This window comes from Eleutherodactylus coqui, chromosome 3 (assembly GCF_035609145.1).
Source record: "Eleutherodactylus coqui strain aEleCoq1 chromosome 3, aEleCoq1.hap1, whole genome shotgun sequence".
NCBI classification, from domain to species: domain Eukaryota; kingdom Metazoa; phylum Chordata; class Amphibia; order Anura; family Eleutherodactylidae; genus Eleutherodactylus; species Eleutherodactylus coqui.
Window position 1 is genome coordinate 9945339 of NC_089839.1, and position 22049 is coordinate 9967387.

The 22049-nt window shown below is 47.7% G+C and overlaps 1 protein-coding gene across 1 annotated transcript in view; it reads right to left on the bottom strand.

Annotated features, from left to right (window-relative positions):
• Window positions 1-2861: 2861 nt before the first annotated feature.
• Window positions 2862-22049, bottom strand: part of ALK (ALK receptor tyrosine kinase) — a 75491-nt gene continuing 56303 nt past the window's right edge. Inside the window, exons 14-17 of the mRNA XM_066595113.1 lie at window positions 19480-19581; window positions 18271-18405; window positions 16134-16224; window positions 2862-4900 (exon numbers count right to left, since the gene is read on the bottom strand). Of these exons, the coding sequence (XP_066451210.1) occupies window positions 4217-4900; window positions 16134-16224; window positions 18271-18405; window positions 19480-19581 (1012 nt within the window). The 3' untranslated portion in view covers window positions 2862-4216. The remainder of the gene's footprint in view (window positions 4901-16133; window positions 16225-18270; window positions 18406-19479; window positions 19582-22049) is intronic.

The window sequence follows — 22049 nt, forward strand, 5'->3', positions numbered from 1 at the left end:
GCACACTCCTCGGCTCTTATTTATTTTGGGTGGGAAATCATATTGTGGATTCCTTGGAATTACTCAACAGAAACCCATAAGATTACGCGGCAGGATGAATTTATTAGCAATTTTTTAAAATTAACACTTTCCAATCCGGTATCGTTCCTCGTCCGACATTAAAATGTCCCTTTTATACGTCCGATGTCAGCCGCCACGTGTTTCCAGCAGTATGCAGGACAGCTCTCCGATGTCAGAGGCTTTTCCGCACATGCATGCTACAGTATTCAGGGCAGCTCTCTGCTGTCGAAGAGCTGTCCTGCATACTGTTAAAAATGTGTCGGCCCTCGTCCAACATCGGAGCTATGCAGGCAAATCTTAATGTCAGACGACGCCTTCCACTGGATTGGAAAGGGTTAAACCATCCACAGCTCACTTTGAGCTACAAATCTACCTTCCCAAACATGTATCTATAATTGTCCATTGTACCATCATAAGTTAGGAAACCCTTTTTAAAATTCCCACACCATATACCATTGAGTAAAAAAAAAAAATGACCTGGAGCAACCCAAGGCCGCAAGTGTCGAAGATCAATGTGTTCACACTAATTCTTGCTGCTAGCTTAGTCCTTCATCGATGCACAGGACTAGTAATCCACCACTAAGAGTCACAAATGCTAATGAGGGCAGAACAGTCCGGTATGTATGCTTGGACTGTGCCAGCCGCCCAAAGATGTCTTTGTAATGGAGTCCTTCCATACCTTACATCATCCATAAGCCAGTAAAAACCTTTATGTCCTAGAACCCGGAGGAGCCACTGAGTCTGCTCATGACAGGTTAAGCTTCTCTCCACATGTGCTGCTCCCGCTCTAACTTCCAGGACCTTGGTGTCTTCACGGGTGTGAGGATGACATCACCCAATCAAGCGTGGAGGGACTGGGTTACAAAGTCTTTGAGTGACTGGCACAGTATTGGAATAACCAATGGTATTTTCTGTCCTCATTAATATACGTTGCAGGGGATTTAAACATTGCATTTCCTAATGTAGTCAGGTGCAACAGCCAATCATAGATACAGGTTTGGGAAGGTGCTTTCGCCAAGGATGGTCTAATGGGATGTAAATATGAGGAACATTTCCCTGGCACAAGTTAAAAAGTTACTACTTGGCCATTTTTGGATATATTCGGTGAAGTGCCAAGTGCTTTCCCAACCCAAACGTGAATCATAGTAGCAAGATCCTGGTCTCTGGTCAGTTGTTCAAAAATATCAGGCAATGTTTCTGTTTACAGTTCTGACATACAGAGGCGATCTAGAAACGTCTGACGCGTCACAGTTCTTAATTTATCTTTATAGTTGTTACTGGAGTCCCATTGGAAGCGAGTGACCCAAGACCTCACCAACGCTGATGGTGCCCTGCGATGGTCAAACTCATCCTTCCCTTTACTGAACATGGGGGGGGGGGGGGGGTATTATTGAGCTCCTAAATAGCAGAACCACCTTTCTATTTCACATAGGCACATTTTTGGCTGGATTCTCAGTCTATCACCATCTGGCCACCATTGTTCATTGAGAAACTTCTTGCCTTGCTGTTGCTGCTATAGGAAGAACTGTGAGAACTTTGAGGAAAAGCCAATGGTCTTTTTTTTTTATAAATGACCACTGATGATCGGGCGTAAAACATGAAATATATCTGAAAGTGTCAATTTTATTTTAATAGTGTCCCATAATTCAGAATTTCCAACTAACATTTTTCGAACTCCTGGTGAGAATTTAGTTGTCACATGACTCTGACTTCGCTGTCAATTTGTGAATGTGATTTTCCTTTACATAACCTTCTGGCAAGGAGGTTGGATAGAATACTGGGGTTGACGTGAAGGAAGAAGCTTGAGGCATGCTTGTAGGCTGATGAGGTGACCCAGAGACTTGATGTAAAGTTGGCCGTAGACCTGACTGCACAAGTTAATGCTTTGACTGTAAAAGATGATTATCCGCTAAACTTAAGTAGACAATACCGACTGGTTGTGACTAAGGGAATCTGTGTCATCGGTCGCAAATGCTTTTGGTCTGCACATTTTTCTAGCATTTAATTAGCGAGAGGGAACAATTATATTTCCAACGGTTGGAACAATTTTTCACCGACCGTAACATTCTGAGCGTCGCGTTGGCCCTGGAACGGCTCAGGTTGTGGTGAGGTGATGCGGTATAAGCTTGAGGTAGCGGTATGGCTTTACATGGCACTGGAAAACCGCAACTTTCAGTCGCAACCAAAGAAGGAAAAAGGTAAAAACATGCAGAATAGCTGAAGCAGGAACAATAATAATGGTGTTTGGCCTGCACTATGTTTTGTGAGCTGCAGTTACAGGTTTGCTCCTTTATAACACATCATCTTTACTATCGCATAAAACAAAAGTTGGCAGCCATATTTTTTTATATGAAAAAGGGATGACCACTAATATTTGGCTTTTGCCTTCACTTCCCATACCAGGTTGAGGTTCAGAAAAACTTTTTATGAACCCCTTCCTTTGATCTTCCTTTAGATGTCCTAAGTGATCAGACCTTTGTCAGACTTTGTGAACCTGAAACACCACCATCCAACATTTTTATAACCAAAAATACCCACTTTTTGGGCATTTTCCCACATCCCATTCTGTTTCAAACTTGAGACCAACATTTCAGGGCTAGGAACAGAGATCATCTCCAGTGAGTCCATAAAGGCTTCAGACCCTTTCAGTCTTTTTACATTTTATATATATGTACAAATAAAAAAAATCAAGTTTTCCCCATCATTCATCCCTCAATACCTCCTAACGACAAAGTGAAAACAAAATGTTAGTTTTTTGGTTTTTTTTAAATTTACAGAGATTTCTAACATTTTGCATTGACATAAGTATTCATACCCTTTGGCATAACAGGTGAAATTTAGCTGTAGGGCCTCCCATTTCTATTGACCATCTTTGAGATGTTTCTACATCTTGATTAGAGTCACCTGTGGTAAATTAAGTTGACTGGACAGAATTTTAAGACAGACCACTGTGTATATAAGGTCTCAAAGCTCACAATGCATATCAGAGCCAAAGGCAAGTCATGAGGAGGAGAGAACTGCCTGTAGAGGTCAGATACAGGATTGTGTGGTGCCGCAGATCTGGGGAAGTTACAAAACCTTTCTGCTGCACTGAAAGTTCCCAAGAGCCCAGTGGCCTCCATAATTCGTACATGGAAGAACAACAACCAGGACTCTTCCTAGAGCTGCCGACCCCCAAACTAAGTCATCGGGGAAGAAGGGCCTTGGTAAGAGAGGTGACCAAGATCCCAATTGTCACTCTGGGGGTGGCAGGATCATGCTGGAGGACAGGGGGCCGTGTCAGGGTTGATGGAAAACTGAATGGAGCAGAGTACAGAGATAATCTAGAGTCCAAGGGACCTCCGACTGAGCAGAAGGTTTACCTTCCAACAAGACAATGACCCTAAGACCCAAGCCAAGACTGCACAGGAGGGGCTTAGGGACAACTCTGTAAATGTCTCAGAGTGGCCCAGCCAGAGCCCTGATTTTAACCCAATCGAACATCTCTTAAGAGACCTGAAAATAACTGTCCACGGACGGCCCCCATCGAACCTGACAGATGGCAGAAAATCCCTAAATCCCACATTTACAAAGCTTTCTCCCATTCTGTTGTCACTTTGTCATTAGGGGGTCCTGAGTGCAGAATGATGGGGTAAAACTTGACATTTTGTTTTTCATTCGTACAAGGCCACAACATAACAAAATGTAAAAAAAAGTGGAAGGATCTGAAGAGTCTCCCAACACACTGTATATTATCACAATGGGACCTCAAAGTTGTTGTAACCAACATAAACACTAGGGGGCAGCAGATGGAGGTAACTTATTACACCGGTTCAGAGATGACTCCTTTCTGGAGTGACCACTGGGCTTCACAAGAGAGGAATGATCATGACTGGTTATGGTTGTGCTCAGGGCCCTAGATATTGAATTTCATACTGCTTGAGTTGATAGCATCTGGTCGCGATGGTAAGAGTGGTCCTGTGTTGAGTCATCGTAATCAATTGACATCTGCAAGGTGACCATCGTTTCCATGATCGGTGGCGGCGTGTAGTTGTCTTGTCATGGAGTGATGATGAACTGTTTGGCACGTATTAGAAAACTGTATAATTGGCATTTGTTTGCGATCAATGTGGCTGTAACGCAAGTTCTTCCCAGTAGGAGATGGCAGTAGGCGATATTAGACATTCTCCTGACTTGGATTACTCTTGCTCCTAGGGATGAAGTCTTTGTGTGTGGTGGGACATGGGGGCACTGGTGTTTCTACAGGTAGGCCCTGCTGCTGATATCCATAATTCACTTTGCCACATGGAAAGTGACGAAGCCGAAACAGAGGCACTTCCTGAACGTTTGAAGTCAGTGTAGATGGCTCTAGAAGAACGGAGGAGCCAGGGAGTCTACCGGCAGTAATCCTGGGGGCTGCCAGACAGCTTGCCTCATTAACTATATTCTCTCTCTCTGGAAGTGGCTTATCTGGAGGAGCAATGTTTTTGTCTACCGTTTTTCCAGTGAACCATGAACCATAGGTAGGATTCCAAAGATTGGTAGGTTTGTTTCTGGACCCTCTAGTGCTTTGTAGCTCCGCAGGTGGATTGGTTTGAGCAAATACTTTGTTCTCCTGCGCCCCTTCTGGAGCCTGTCTTGGATCTGGACGACCCTGTGGTTCAGCATGGACTTTATTAGGGACTTTTCGAACTGTTGGCACAGGAGGAGGAGACTGTAGACCGTCTCTTCCTGCCTTCTCTGGTGTCACTAAGAGCGGTGGGATCACATCTGGATCTTCTGGCCGAGTAGGGACCTTTTCCTCCTCCTCTATGAGCGGCCCGTATTCTACAGGCAGTGATGTGTTGATGACGTCTGGATCCTGCAAGCAGAAAAACATAACATACGTTACAATCTTACACTTCCTCACACTTTTCACAGTCTACACACGTGAGGTACAGAACTGTGCAAAAGTTTTAGGCAATTTTGGAAAAAATGCTGCACAGTAAGAATACGTTCAAAAATGGTGTTTGTTTATTTTTGTCAATTAAGCAAAGGTAAACGGAATGAACATCTAATCAGTATTTGGTGTGACGCACTTTGCCTTCAGCATCAGTTCTTCTCGGTACACTTGCACACAGACAGGGATTTTGTAAGATTATAGTCAGTTCTATGATTAAGCAATTAAACTAAACAGGTGATAATGATCATTTTCATATGTAAGTTGAAACGGTCATTAACTGAAACAAACAGCTGTGTAGGAGGCTTAAAACTGGGTGAGGAACAGGCAAACTGCTATAAGAGAGAGGTTGTGGAAGACAGCTTCATGTCACATATCGTACACCATGGCAAGACTGAGCACAGCAACAAGACACAAGCTAGTTGCACTGCATCAGCAAGGTCTCTCCCAGGCAAAGATTTCACGGCAGACTTAGATCTCAGGATGTGCTGTTCAAGATCTTTTTAAAAAGCACAAAAAAACAGGCAAATTGAGGAACGCAGATGCAGAAGTCAGCCAAGGAAACAGTGTAGCAGACGAAAGACACATGCTTACTTCCTTTCAAAATCGAAAGATGTCCAGCAGGGCCATCAGCTTAGAACTGGCAGAAACCAGTGGGACCCAGAAACACCAATGTACTGTTCAGAGAAATCTGAATTGCAGCCAAGTCATACGTAGAAAGAAGGCCAAGTGTCTCAACTATGCGGGAACATATAAAAACTGGTGAAGCATGGGGGAGAGCGGTACAATAATGTGTCTGCAGGTAGCAGTGAAGCATGGTGGAGAGCAATACAATAATGTGTCTGCAGGCAGCCGTGAAGCATGGTGGAGAGCGGTACAATAATGAGTGTCTTGAGTGAAGAACAAGGAGTCCTGGAAGTGCTGATTTGGCCCCACAGAGTCGTGATCTCACATCCTCCAGTCTTAGTTCTCCAAGATGTCTGCAACAACCTCCCTGCCGAGTCCCTTCAAAAACTGTGTGCAAGTGTACCTAGAAGAACTGATGCTGTTGTGAAGGTAAAGGGCGTCACACCAAATACTGATGGGATTACATTTCTCTTTTGTTCAGTCACTTTGCATTTTGTTAATTGACAAACTATTAACCCTTCTAGTTTTTAACGCGTTCTTACTTTACAGCATTTTCCCACACCTGCCTAAAACTTCTGCACAGAACTGTAGGAAATAGTGTCATCTCCGAGAGAAGAGTGTGCGCAGCAACGACAGAAGACAAGTGGATGCTTGAACGAAACTTCCATAAGCACAGAGCTTTGAGGGTACAAGATGGGCAGCGACACAACGGCCTCTAGACCGTCCAGAGCCGTATGACTGTCAGAAGTGGAAGCTGACCGCCGGCAGCAAAGTGGAAGAATAATTAGGAATGTTCTGCTGTTCGAATCACATCGAAGAACTTCTAGGAACTGAAAACCCGTATTGTCAGAACTGTTACAATACTAAGATCTGTTTAATACGATCTCTTCACCAACCCATCTCTCTTATATCTATTGATATCTATTTCATCTCTCCACACTGTGGTGACACAAAGAAGGGGATGAAATTCGATTTTAAGAACATTTTTCAGTCCGGTGTTGAGCCGCCTTCAGCCCCAATGACTGCAGTCTCCCTCAGCGGCCGCTTCCCACCGAATCACCATAGATGTGTGGAGGGATATACCTCCATTCCTAGAGGAGCTTCAGATAGTGATGCGAAGGATGATGGGCGTCTTGGGTGCATGGATACGGCGGTCTAGTTCATCCCAAAGATTTTCAATGGAATTTATTTTGAGCCGGCCGATGACTTCTGCAGACGTTCTGCTCCTCCACACTGCGTACTGTATGACATGGCGCTCAGTCATGTTGGTGGAGACACGGAGCTGTACCAGAGAATTACCAGAGGGGAGGTGATGCCACATTGTCCAGAATGTCTCTGTACCCATTGGCGTTGAGGGTGGACTTCACTATAACCAACGGCCCTAGTCCTTCCAGCAGAACCACCCACCATAACAGAACCTCCTCCAAACCTCACTGTTGGGACGATGCAGTCGTGTAGAAACCGCCCTCCAGGCAACCGCTACACCCAAGTGCCGCCATCCGATGGGAAGATGGTGTCCTGTGATTCATCTGTCCACAACACTTGCTTTCACTCACTTACAGTCCTAGAACAATGCTTTGAGCACCATCACAGGTGCCGCTGTGTATTCACAGCTGCTTGTCCATAGTAACGCTTCACATGCCATTCCCTACGGATGGTTCTGGTACTAATAGACATCCCAATAGCATGCGAGACCTCCTGAGCGAGGACAGACGATGTGTGTGATGTCTTCGCAGCTCCTACAAGGCTTCGTTGTCCACGTTCTGTCAGATTACGAGGTCTACCTGAACGTGGCTGAACCGCACACACCAGATAGTCTCCACCCCCAATAACATGGCCAACAGTGGACTCTGTAAGGTCCAGAAGCCGCAATGTCCGTACTGATTGGTTGGTGACATCCCACCACTAGACCCCGTTGTCAGCTCTACACCTGGTCACATCCAACAACCAGACCCCATTGTCAGCTCTACACTTGGTGACATGCCCCCATCAGACCCCGTTGTCAGCTCTACACCTGGTGACATGCCCCCATCAGACCCCGTTGTCAGCTCTACACCTGGTGACATCCCCCCACCATACCCCGTTGTCAGCTCTACACCTGGTGACATCCCTCCACCAGACCCCGTTGTCAGCTCTACACCTGGTGACATTCCCCCACCAGACCCCGTTGTCAACTCTACACCTGGTGACATCCCACCACCAGACCGCGTTGTCAGCTCTACACCTGGTGACATTCCCCCACCAGACCCTGTTGTCAGCTCTACACCTGGTGACATCCCACCGCCAGACTGTGCTGTTAGCTCTACATCTAGTGACATCCCCCCACCAGACCCCGTTGTCAGCTCTACACCTGGTCACATCCCACCACCAGACCCCGTTGTCAGCTCTACACCTGGTGACATCCCCCCACCAGACCCTGTTGTCAGCTCTACACTAGGTGACATCCCCCACCAGACCCCGTTGTCAGCTCTACACCTGGTGACATCCCACCGCCAGACCGCGTTGTCAGCTCTACACCTGGTGACATTCCCCCACCAGACCCTGTTGTCAGCTCTACACCTGGTGACATCCCACTGCCAGACTGTGTTGTCAGCTCTACACCTGGTCACATCCCCCCACCAGACCCCGTTGTCAGCTCTACACCTGGTCACATCCCCCCACCAGACCCCGTTGTCAGCTCTACACCTGGTCACATCCCACCACCAAACCCCATTGTCAGCTCTACACCTGGTGACATCCCCCCACCAGACCCCGTTGTCAGCTCTACACCAGGTGACATCCCCCACCAGACCCCGTTGTCAGCTCTACACCTGGTGACATCCCACCGCCAGACCGCGTTGTCAGCTCTACACCTGGTGACATTCCCCCGCCAGACCCTGTTGTCAGCTCTACACCTGGTGACATCCCACCACTCGACCCCGTTGTCAGCTCTACACCTGGTGACATTCCCCCACCAGACCCTGTTGTCAGCTCTACACCTGGTGACATCCCACTGCCAGACCCCGCTGTCAGCTCTACACCTGGTGACATCCCACCATCAGACCCTGTTGTCAGCTCTACACCTGGTGACATCCCACTACCAGACTGCGTTGTCAGCTCTACACCTGGTGACATCCCCCACCACCAGACTGCATTGTCAGCTCTACACCTGGTGACATCTCCCCACCAGACTGCATTGTCAGCTCTACACCTGGTGACATCCCCCCGCCAGACTGCATTGTCAGCTCTACACTTGGTGACATCCCCCCGCCAGACCCCGTTGTCAGCTCTACACCTGGTGACATCCCTCCACCAGACCCCGCTGTCAGCTCTACACCTCATGACATCCCCCACCAGACCCCGCTGTCAGCTCTACACCTGGTGACATCCTACCACCAGACCCTGTTGTCAGCTCTACACCTGGTGACATCCCCCCCACCAGACCCTGTTGTCAGCTTTACACCTGGTGACATCCCCCCACCAGACCCCGTTGTTAGCTCTAGACCTGGTGACACCCCCCCCCCCCAACCAGACCCCGTTGTTAGCTCTACACCTGGTGACATCCTGATGGTTTCTGTACTGGGCCTCTGTGGGATCCTCACCTTTATACCTGATGCTCACACATCACCAGACAGCGCCGGACTGCTGGGGGGCCAATACTTCTGTCAGTATAGTGTACTTGTACCTAATCTCTCTATAGCGTACCTAGCTATTAATCCATCCAGTAGTTCAGTGTCCTATAATCCGGCACGGTAGTGGTCCTCAGCGGGTGGATTAATGGAATGTTTCTGTATTCATTCAGTTTTAGGAATTAAATACAAATACTGAATGTTCTGAACTTTATCATTTGTACAAAACATGTGAAAACGTATTGACTGCCGAGTCGGCGCTGCGGACGGCATCGCATTGCATCTGTTCAGTCGTAGCAGTATCGTCCCTCCTCGGCTGATGGTCACATCGGCTCCGGCTCATTCATCAGACCCTCCGCACATTACAAATCACCACGTTATTGCACCTGACATCCGGTTTTCAGGCCGCTAATTAGAGTCCGCCTTTATACCGCCGTCTCATTTTCTGATAAGCATATTCAATTTTAAGGTGGGCGACATTTCTTTATATGGCTGACTGGCCGGTGACTTACTGCTCAGAAGAGGGAAACAATTGGTATCATAATCCCGGCGCTGACAGATCGGCTTACATTATAAGAAGCAATTCCAGACCGTTGTGATATTTGCACAGACAGAAGACCACTATTTCATCTTAAGGCCACCACTATGTGCTTAACCCCTTCTTGCTGCATCGATCACTGCTTTACAAAAAGAAAAGTTTTTAAAAAAATTTTTCCGTTGACACGGCCACACGGGGGCGTCTTTTTTGTAGGACGGGTTAAATTTTTCAATGGTGTCCCTTAATGTACCATTTAATGTACTGGATGGCCTCTGCCAGCATATGCATGGGACAAACGCATCAGGATTGATAGGAGATTATATTGATTGGCAATGATGGGGTGTAACAGGTGACTTCAGTGGACAGCAAACTTTTCAGCATATCCCATTCCAATGACTGCTGCATTTCCCGGTGAGAAAACTTTTCAGCATGTGGTAGATCTACTGATTAGAGTATTTTCTGCTGGAGGTCTGGCGGATTGTCTCCTTGACCTTGTTTACAAGGTCCGACTAGTCGTCAGCCTATTAGCATACCGCCTCCTTGATTTGCGCCTCCTTGTGTCATCACTTCTCTTTATCAGATATTTTGCATATTATTTTGGGTATTCTCATATAAGATTAATGAAGAGTACTTTAATTGAGGGGGATTTGGGGTACTTTTATACGTGACGACTGTCGGGCTTCTTTCACAGAGGAGCGGTGATTGGAGGCGGAGCGCATCGGAGATCTCGTCCGGCCAACAACTCCGGAGTGAATCGGCTGTGGTTCGTAGATGAACGACCGCCTGTGTAAATGGGCCGATAGTCGCTTACTTTATAGCGAAGTGAGTGATCCTCCTTTCACTTGCCCTGCCAGGTCCGGCATTTACATGGGACGACAGTCACCTGTATTAGATTGATTAGTTAGGCGGCTAACAGCCCATGTAAATGTACCTGTATATGTAGTGATATTTTTCAGGCAGGGGGGAACCATTCAATGTCTGTAAACCTGTAGATGGAGATCTCATCCCATGGAGGGAGCGTCTATTTTACTGCTGGGACCTGCGGTGTCCACTGGTGGCAGCAGCCAGTGGGAGCAGCTCCTTTGTCGCGATCGATGACATCATAGTTATCAAACAGAGGTGCCTATTGTGTTCTCTACTTGGAACCATTACTAGACTGTAAACCAGTGGATGTACAGGATTAGTGAGATTAAACTTCCCCAACACAGTGCTTGTGGCTAAAGTGGCCGTCGTCTGAATTTCATCTGATTTGGAGCAGCAAAACTCCCTCCAGAGGCCTCTGAATTGGGGAACTTTAATGTCACTAACCCTGTAGATATCCCATGGAGAGATTGTCTGAATTTTGCTGCTGGAAATTGGAGAGTCCATCGCTGATGTCATTGCTACCTGCCAGATCGATGAGTTTCATTGTCGGGATTGATGATGTCATTGTTATCAAACAGAAGGGTCCACTCTGTTCTCTGCAGACCAGTGGATGAAGAAATCCCGAGGAGGAAGTGTCTGTGCTTTGCTGCTGGGAACTAGAGAGTCCACTGATGTCACGGCTACCAGCCAGAGGGAGGAACTCCATGCTTGGGATCGATGATGTCATAACTATCAAGCAGTGGTGTCCACTGTGTTCTCACTGCAGTATAGCTTGAAACTATTACACAACTGCAGACCTGTGGATGAAGATGTAATCCCATGAAGGGGGGGGGGGGTTGTCTGTGTTTTATTATTAGCCAGAGGGAGAAGCTCCATTCTCAAGATCAATGATGTTATAACTATCAAGCAGATGTGTCCTCTGTGTTGCTGTGGTGCCTCTGCTTTAGAACCATTGCTGGTCTGCAGACCTGTGGATGTAGATACCCCATGGGGAAACTGTTTTGCATCTGGAACGTTGATGATGTCATTGCTGCCAGCCAGAGGGAGGAGCTCTTTATAATTTTTTTAGAACAATGACATCATAGCTATCAAAAAGGTGTCCACTGTGTTCTCATGGTACCCCAGCTTGGAACCATTACTAGTAGACCTGTGGATGAAGATACCATCCTATGAATGAGGTCTCTGTGCTGCTGGAAACTAAACAGTACATTGATGCCACTCTTACCAGTCAGAGGGTGGAGCTCCATGCTTGGGATTGATGATGTCATAGCTATCAAGCAGAGGTGTCTATTGTGTGCTCTCACAGCGCCTTTGGAAGGACTTCAGGTCTGCAAACTTAGAGATGGAGATACCATGCCATGTTGGAAGTATCATTTCTGTTTTGCTACTGTGGCCTGTGGAAATTGATGATGTCATAGCTATCAAACAGAAGTGTCAATTGTGTTCTCATGGCTCCTCGTACTTGGAAGCGCTTCTGGTCTGCAGACCTGCTGATAAAGATACCATGCCATGGAGGTGGCGTCTGTGTTTCGTGGCTGGGGACTTCGTAGATTTCTGTGTAACTTGGGATATTTGTCATTATCCATTTCAGGGATGTGACAGCGGTGAACCATAAACCTCGGCGATGACATTTTGTTACAATTACTCCTCACTGAGATATACGCTGTGTACAAGGGAACGAGGCCATTACTTAGAGGCGGCTCCGGCCCTGGACTTCTATCACAGATGCAGACTGCTGCGTCAGGCTCTTCGGGCTTTCTTCTGTCTCTTGTTCATCTTCCCCGTCCCTTTCTTTCTGTCTCGTGGCATCGTCCGCCCGCAGTACAGCGGTTAATTAAACAACACATTATGCAGGCAGAGGTTAATGAAAAGCCGCCATTAATTGATTTATAATCGTCTATTTCATGACACGAGTCGGCTGGCGCGGCTCCCGGGGATGGAATTTTTTTTTTTTTTGGCCAGCATGAAAAAAAAGTATCCAATAAATGCGACAGAATGCGAGACTGCAGAATGTGGAGCCGCGGGAGGAATCAGCGGAGCCCGTCACCCAGGAATAAGGAGCTGGAAAGATGTTCCTCTATTCCAGCAGCTTAATCAATATGATGGAAAGCATCTACAGCCGCGTCTCTAACAGAAAATCCACTATTGAGCAGTTTATACATAGGATTAATCCACAGAAAAACTTGTCTTTATATACATCTTGTATTATTCTCCAGAGCTGCACTCACTATTCTGCTGGTAGGGTCATTGCACATGCATTAGTCAGGGTCCATTTACATGGGATGAAAGTTGGGCGCACAATGCCGTACACTCGTCCCTGTGTGTCTGCGCTCCCGTGCTGTCATAGAGGAGCTAGTATTGCTGGCTCACTCACATAGCAACCAGCAGGAGGCGGGGCAGTGCAGGAGATTTCTCTCTCCTCCGTCCCTCTCCATTCACTTAATACAGCGGCTGTCCAGTACTGAACAGCCGCTATTTAAACTGAAGATGAGTGATGAGCTGATCAGTCTTCGGTCAGTGTAAATAGTGGCTGTTCAGTACTGGACGGCTGCTGTATTAAGTGAATGGAGAGAGACGGGGGAGCGCGAAAAGAGAAATCTCCTGCACTGCCCCGCCCCCTGCTGGCCGCTATGTGAGCGAGCCAGCAATACTAGCTCCCATGTGATAGCACCAGAGCACGGACACACAGGGACGAGTGTAGGGCATCGTTTGCCCGACATTCGTCCCGTGTTAAAGGGCCTTAAGCCTTTTCCTGATGCAGAGTTACATTTTATGCTGTGCTCCAGAGCTGCACTCTCTGTTCTGTCTACTGGCTGACCTTAAGTATATACAAGGGGACACAGCCAGAATCTCTGAAGGAAAAAAAAAATAATTGCAGCAAAATATTCTCCTCGCTCTCGCTGAAGGTTTGGGCAGAGATTTAGCAGACGTGAGAATCAGGTAGTGAATCCCCGAGCCGCGGCTCCTCTGACTTATAGGCTCAGCCTGGGTTTATCTAGTAATATCCTCTTCATCCACCTCCAGCAGCCGAAATCCAGTGAGCAGCTCCAGGACTGAAGATAAGGAAACGTCTTAAAGGAGAACACCCAGGGGTGCCGAGGTGGCAGCCACAACCGGGCCCAGTGCCTTCTTTGCCCAAAAAGAAGACACTTAGTGCGGCTGGTTACTGATTTAGTATGGAGGCTCGGAGGGTTAATGCCACGCAAAAAACAATCAGCGTATCATCTCTCTGTGTACATGCACTCTATTGTTTCCTGTTATCAACCATTTCAAATGTGGCAGGGTCCTTAACCCCTTCCTGCTGCAGCCCTTTTTTCGTTTTCATTTTTTGCTTTCCACTTTCTTTATATTTCCGGTACCGCGGCTGCGAGGGCTGGTTTTATATTTCCGGTGCCGCGGCTGCGAGGGCTGGTTTTATATTTCCGATGTCGCGGCTTCGAGGGCTGGTTTTATATTTCCGGTGCCGCGGCTGCGAGGGCTGGTTTTATATTTCCGATGTCGCGGCTTCGAGGGCTGGTTTTATATTTCCGGTGCCGCGGCTGCGAGGGCTGGTTTTATATTTCCGGTGCCGCGGCCGCGAGGGCTGGTTTTATATTTCCGATGCCGCGGCTGCGAGGGCTGGTTTTATATTTCCGGTGCCGCGGCCGCGAGGGCTGGTTTTATATTTCCGGTGCCGCGGCTGCGAGAGCTGGTTTTATATTTCCGGTGCCGCGGCTTCAAGGGCTGGTTTTATATTTCCGGTACCGCGGCCGCGAGGGCTGGTTTTATATTTCCGGTGCCGTAGCTTCGAGGGCTGGTTTTATATTTCCGATGCCGCGGCTTCGAGGGCTGGTTTTATATTTCCGGTGCCGGTGCCGCGAGGGCTGGTTTTATATTTCTGGTGCCGCGGCCGCGAGGGCTGGTTTTATATTTCCGGTGCCGCGGCTGCGAGGGCTGGTTTTATATTTCCGGTGCCGCGGCTGCGAGGGCTGGTTTTATATTTCCGGTGCCGCGGCTGCGAGGGCTGGTTTTATATTTCCGGTGCCGGTGCCGCGAGGGCTGGTTTTATATTTCCGGTGCCGCGGCTGCGAGGGCTGGTTTTATATTTCCGATGCCGCGGCTTCGAGGCCTGGTTTTATATTTCCGGTGCCGCGGCTTCGAGGGCTGGTTTTATATTTCCGGTGCCGCGGCCGCGAGGGCTGGTTTTATATTTCCGGTGCCATGGCTTCGAGGGCTGGTTTTATATTTCCGGTGCCGTGGCTGCGAGGCCTGGTTTTATATTTCCGGTGCCGCGGCTTCGAGGGCTGGTTTTATACTTAGTTTTATTTTTCCATGCGACCATTTAATGTGTCACGTGACTCGCTGGAAGACTTTTAAACACAATTCTAAGGCCCGATACCCACAGACGGAGATTCCGCGTGGAATTTCCATTGTTGCACGCAGCCATAGGATTGCATCCGTGCACCCAATCCTATGCAGGCATAGGACAAAGTTGCGGCATATCCTATTTCTGTTCCAGCCTCGCAGAGACTGGCATAGGAACGTCACCGTTGACACGCCGGCTCTGCTCCGCGCATGTGCGGCTGTGCGCCAGCCGGCAAATCGGAGAGCAGAGAAAGAAGACGCCGGACGGGTAAGTGAGAGGTCACTGCAGCGGCACGGGGAGAATCTCGCAGTCAGAATCCGACCCGGCCGCTTGCATGAGGCCTAAAGGTGCCTTGACATTGGCGTGAAAATCGCACTAAGTTTGTGCGTTGCGAAGCGCATGGCTCTCGCACAAAAATGAAACCCATTCTTCTGAATAGATTCCTTCACAATAGCGATGTTTTTCCGCATGGCACCGCAGCATGTCCTAACTAGCTGCGAGATCGCCCATTGTTTTCAGCGCCGGCCACATTGAAAGCCATGGGAGAACTTCGCGATCCCCTGACAGCGGCGGCGGGGGATCCCTGCATCCCCAAAGTGATGCGGGTCTATTTCCACATAAAGACTCCTCACATCCACGGGGCTTTCACATGGTGGAGAGTGCGTTATCGGGCCGCGACTCACTGCCCCTCGCCCGTGTGAAGGAGCCCTTAGTGAGCTGAAATAACAAAAAATGCAATCTCATATTTTTTTTTTTTTATTTTCGTGGCGGTAAAACTGAGCCGCCATCTTTGTGCTGCGCGATCCCATGTATGTAGTGCTGCTTAAAAGAAAAAAAATAAACTGTTGCCATGCTTTGACCCCATAACTGTTTTTACTGTTTTTCTTCCCTAGGTGGCGCTGTCTGAGGGCTCCTTTGTTTGTAACAAGCTGTAGTGTCTATTGGTACAATTTCAGGATAAATATGACTTTCTGCTCATTTTTAAGTAAATTTTAAAAAAATTGAACTCTGGCATTGCACTTTTTTTTGGGGGGGGGGGGGGGGACAGTCTGGTTGGGGAACAGTTCTCTGTTAGAGGGGTCTCCCCTTGATACGCCGGTCCTGGGGAGTCTCCCTGTAATCTGCTGTTTTGGGCATTTCACGGTCCTCTGGAGCAACCAGTATTTGCGGTACCTGTGTGCAGTAGTTGATTCTCTCCAGTATCACGGAGAAGTGCGGCCGGTCCTCCGGCTGGTGCTGCCAACACTGCGTCATTATTCGGTACCTAGAGTGCAGAGACAGAGAGACACCCGGTTATCATACAGCGCGGCACGCTACTTTATCAGCCCCGACCCGCCCTGCAAAAATAAGACGCAGAATGAAAAGGTAGATCCAATATCAACTGCATTTTGTGTTTTACTCCAGTTACATCCAGAGCTGCATAGGAAAAATATCCTGGTAGCCACACTGGCGATAAAAATCACACGATTTTCCTGCGATGCGAGTGAAAACGTCTAATTACGATTTTCAATTGTTTCATTCTCATTTGCGATGTTGCAATAGAAAAAAATCACAGCATGTTCTACCTTTTTGAGATTGCGCCCATCGTCTGCAATGGGGCCGACGGCGGCAGCAGCACTGGCCCCACTGAAAGCAATGGGAGAAATCGGTGATCCTCTGCTGCAGCTGTGAGAGGGGGAATCCCTCCAGTCTCAGCAGGGAAATGCCTTTCAGCTGTGGCTAGAGGGAATCCCCGCAGTGATGTGAGGCTGTGTTACATGAAAACTCCTCCATCCAGGGGAGCGCTAAGAGTCTGTTGTGCTGAATGAGTTGTTTAACCCCTTCAGGACCAGAGATTTTTCATTTTTCCTTCCGCGCCCTCCAAGAGCCATAACTTTGTTTTATTTGATGTACCGCATAGTGTATAGGAAAACTTTAAAAAAAATTATTGCAAATGAGCCATTTTGATCATTTTTACACCGTTCACAGCGCAGTAAAAATAATGACACATGGACTTTGTTCTACGGGTCGGTGCGATTACACAGATACCACGTTTAGGCCACTTTCACACGGCCAAGAAAATCATGTGAGATGTCTGCGTTGTGAGACGCACAAATCTCGCTCGAATATGAGCCTCATTCTGACCGGGTTCACACGCACACGCACCGCGTCCTATCTATGGGCGCTCCCTCGCATCACATCACCCACTGTTTACAACAGGGCGGCACAGCATGGTTTGGCGTGTGAGCGAGGTTTCCGAATGAAAACAATGGGAGACTCTCCCCGCTCCCCGGAGCGACGCACTGTGCTTTTAACCTAAAAACGCCTCGCATACGCAAGGAAATCGCACGTGCAGAAACGCGATATCGGGCTGAGTCCCACGGCCTAGTGTTACACTCGCCCGTGTGAAATTAGCGTTCTAGTTCAATGTTTTTCTGCGTCTTTCTCTACGGAGCGACGCAGGACACGAGGGTAAATAACGCGGCTCTGAGGGCCCCGATGGAAAACCATGTGGATTCGGCGCTCGTGTGGATGAGCCCTCAGGCTGATATTGGGGTGTCTGCAGGTGAACAGCTCTTCAGCCTCAGGAGAGGCTCTTGTATGGGACTCCTCCTCCTCCTCCTCGCTCGCAGTTTAACGCCCTGCGGGATCTATTTACTTATAATTTTAGTTTATATGGGAGAATGAAGTAATAACTTTTATTGGGCAGAAATCAAATCAAAATGGTGAAACTTCACTACAAAAAGCATAAAACTAGAGAGCGGGACACAAACCCCCCAAAACTTCCCAGACTCTTAAAGGACCCCCGCACCCTCCAACTTATAACAAAACTGCAAAGTTTAGGTCTATGTATATGTTGCTTTACTTCTTGTGCTGAGCTTGAGTTAGATCATGTCTTATACTCTAGTCACATCTAATCTGCATTCCCAGTTTGCATACTCCAGTCACATCCAAAGCAGTCTTTAGAAATTCTGTGGGTGGTCTCGCTCCGTTTTTGGAATTAAGCTGGTGCGGTGATCAGGAAAAAGCTGTATTAGCGGTTGGGATAATCGGCCATCTAGATACTGCAAGGAGGATACCTACGGTAGCAGCTTCCTGCTCTGACCCATAGAGGGGAGTGTTGAGCAGGACCCCTCAGTATGGAAGATAATGAACCTGATGTAATCTTACCACATTGGTAGCAGGAAACCATCAAAAACAAATGTGCATGCAGCTCTGGATGTAACTAGAGACATGTTATAACTGAAGATCAGTACAAGAGGCAAATTATTGTCTTGAAGTTGTTCCAGATGTTTGCTAAGTTACAGTTCATCCAAGAACATCTACGTACACCGGTCCGGGGCAGTTTTTGGGGGGATCCATCCTTCCGCCGCTCGTGACGAACTCCAGCACTTCCTGGTTACTCTTACTGGGGTACGGCATGTATCCTAAGGAGAAAATCTCCCAGAGTAGGACCCCAAAGGACCTGAAAGAGAAAACGGCAGTAAAACAGTCTGCGGATCAGGGGGGCAGAACGGAGGCAAAAGTGACAGCCCTGCTGGTGACTTTATGTACTACGATGCACAATGTTGGCAGAAGTATTGGGACGCCTAGAAGGGGATGACATTGGGTGTTGTTCACATTTCCCATCCGGTGTTGGGCGCCTTTGGCCTCCATGACTGCAGTCACCCTCTGCGGCCGCTTCCACCAAATACCTAGATGTGTCCAGGGATTTGCCACCATTCCCGGAGGAGCTTCAGATAGTGATGGGGGATGATGGTCATGTTGGGCGCACGGAAATGGAGTTCTAGTTCATCCCAAAGATGCTCCGTGGGATTGAGGTCCGGACTTTGGGCAGGACAATGAAGTCTGCAGACGTTCTGCTCCTCCACACTGCGTGCCGTATGACATGGCGCTTGGTCATGTTGGTGGAGACACGGAGCGGTACCAGAGTATTACCACAGGGTAGGTGATGCCACATTGTCCAGAAGGTCTCTGTACCCATTGGTGTTGAGGGTGGGCTTCACTATAACCAACGGCCCTAGTCCTTTCAGCAGAACCCTGCCCCCCCCTCCACCATAACATAACCTCCTCCTCCAAACTTCACTATTGGGACGCTGCAGTCACTTAGAAACCGCTCTCCAGGCAACCGCTACACCGAAGTGCCACCATTCGATCGGAAGATGGTGTACTGTGGTTCATCTGTCCACAACATTTCCTTCCACTCACTTACAGTCCGTCGCTCCAAGCCCCATCGCAGGCGCCACTGCACAGTCACTGCTGTATGTTGTGTGCCGCCAATCGTCCATGGTAACCCTTCACATGCCGTTCCCTACAGAGGGTTCTGGTGCTAATGGATGTCCCAATGTCCTGTAAGACCCCCTGAGTGAGGGCAGACGATGTGTGTGATGTCTTCACAGCTCCTACAAGGCTCCGTTGTCCATGTTCTGTCAGTTTACAATGTCCCCCGCTGCTAATACTTTGGGTTTCTATGAGGGATCTGAGGAGCAGATGTGTTCTTGTAAACATCTTGACGGTTTAGTGATTCGCTGTTACTTACCAGGTGTCGGTCTTCGATGTAAAAATCCCTTCCATGAAGGCCTCGGGCGGCATCCATTTTACGGGCAGCATGGCACACCCTCCTTTTCTGTAATAACTGGCCCTATGGAGGAAATGGCAGATTCACTGGTTATTAAAACAGCTTTATAGCTTTTCCTTTACCAACACAGGGTTAAATCTGTCAGTCCTATAGGCATATGTTATAGATCTCTTCATGCGGATTAGAATGAGGGGTCAGCTATGACTGGTGGACAAACTATCCCAAACTTATTGCATTTCAAAGAACCCCTCAGCGATCTATTATCGATGACCCGTCCGAAGGGTAGGCCACCAATAGTTTACAGCGGGACAAAGCCTTCTCCTGGGGATTCCTGCATCCAATCAACCTTCTTCTCAATGTGATGAGTGGGATGTAGAAGCTGGGACTGGGGAAGTCCTTAAGACTCCAGGGACACCAAGTCCAGGAGATTGTCCTATGTACAGGACTGCCAGCCCCGGCGCGGCTCCTAGTGCTCAGATTCGAACCGATCTAATTAGTAAGAACCGGTACCCCCATCTCTTTAGCATGCTCTTGTATATACCTATCCCAATCTCTTTAGCATACTCTTGTATATACCTATCCCAATCTCTTTAGCATACTCTTGTATATACCTATCCCCATCTCTTTAGCATGCTCTTGTATATACCTATCCCAATCTCTTTAGCATACTCTTGTATATACCTATCCCCATCTCTTTAGCATGCTCTTGTATATACCTATCCCAATCTCTTTAGCATACTCTTGTATATACCTATCCCCATCTCTTTAGCATGCTCTTGTATATACCTATCCCCATCTCTTTAGCATACTCTTGTATATACCTATCCCAATCTCTTTAGCATGCTCTTGTATATACCTATCCCAATCTCTTTAGCATACTCTTGTATATACCTACCCCAATCTCTTTAGCATGCTCTTGTATATACCTATCCCCATCTCTTTAGCATGCTCTTGTATATACCTATCCCAATCTCTTTAGCATGCTCTTGTATATACCTATCCCCATCTCTTTAGCATGCTCTTGTATATACCTATCCCCATCTCTTTAGCATGCTCTTGTATATACCTATCCCAATCTCTTTAGCATACTCTTGTATATACCTATCCCCATCTCTTTAGCATGCTCTTGTATATACCTATCCCAATCTCTTTAGCATACTCTTGTATATACCTATCCCCATCTCTTTAGCATGCTCTTGTATATACCTATCCCCATCTCTTTAGCATGCTCTTGTATATACCTATCCCCATCTCTTTAGCATGCTCTTGTATATACCTATCCACATCTCTTTAGCATACTCTTGTATATACCTATCCCCATCTCTTTAGCATACTCTTGTATATACCTATCCCCATCTCTTTAGCATACTCTTGTATATACCTATCCCCATCTCTTTAGCATACTCTTGTATATACCTATCCCCATCTCTTTAGCATACTCTTGTACATACCTATCCCCATCTCTTTAGCATACTCTTGTATATACCTATCCCCATCTCTTTAGCATGCTCTTGTATATACCTATCCCCATCTCTTTAGCATGCTCTTGTATATACCGTACGCTGCTTTCCCTTTTTAGAATATAGTTTTAGATATTTTGAATAAGCATTGCCGTGTTTTAACCTTTTATTAAGTCCAGTCCTCGCCGCTCTATACAAAAGCCCCCGATAAGTGCGGGCCGTACCCCGTACATGACCAGACTGCAGGTGGCTGACTGGCCTTGCAATCTCTTCTGCAGCCTCCATCTAGAATTAATTACTGCAACTAAGGCCTCATTCAGACGAGCGTGTGCATACAAACGTCATTCAAAAAACACACGCCTATTAGAACCGTTGGTTCCCTATGGTGTGTTCACATGTCTGTGTTTTACAGGCGTGCAAACGCACCTACCTGCAAAACATAGGACATGTGTGCACCGTAGGTCCGTGGTGCGCATCAATATTCTCTGCGGGGAGTCCCCCTGTCACTGAACACTGTGACAGCACAGTAAAGAATTCCCTGCAGAGGATCGCAATGTTTTGCCATTGCTTTCAATGGGGCAGCGGCCGATGCCGGCGGCTCCATTGAAAGTAATAGGCTGCCAGCAACCCCTGCAGTGATTTTTGGGGAAGGGCTTTAAATATAAGCCATGCCCTGAAAATCATTCCTATCTGGTGTAAAAAAATATATATAGTCACCTGTCCGCCGCTGCCGGGGCTCAGGCATGTCTACCCACTTGGGTCCCGTCACTGTAATGAAGTTCTTTCTGCAGGCGGGGATTTAAAATCCCCGCCTGCTGAAAGGGCTACGTCTGATTGGCTGAGCGCTCAGCCATTCATTGAATTTATTGGAATTTTTAAATCCCCGCCTGCTGAAAGAACTTCATTACAGTGACGGGACCCAAGCGGGTAGATGTGCCTGAGCCCCGGCAGCGGTGGAGAGGTGAGTGTATATATATTTTTTTATTTTTTAGACCAAATAGCTTATCTTATAGATCTTATATTTAACGTCCTTCCCTGAAAATCACTGCAGAGTTTGCCGGCAGCCGCGGC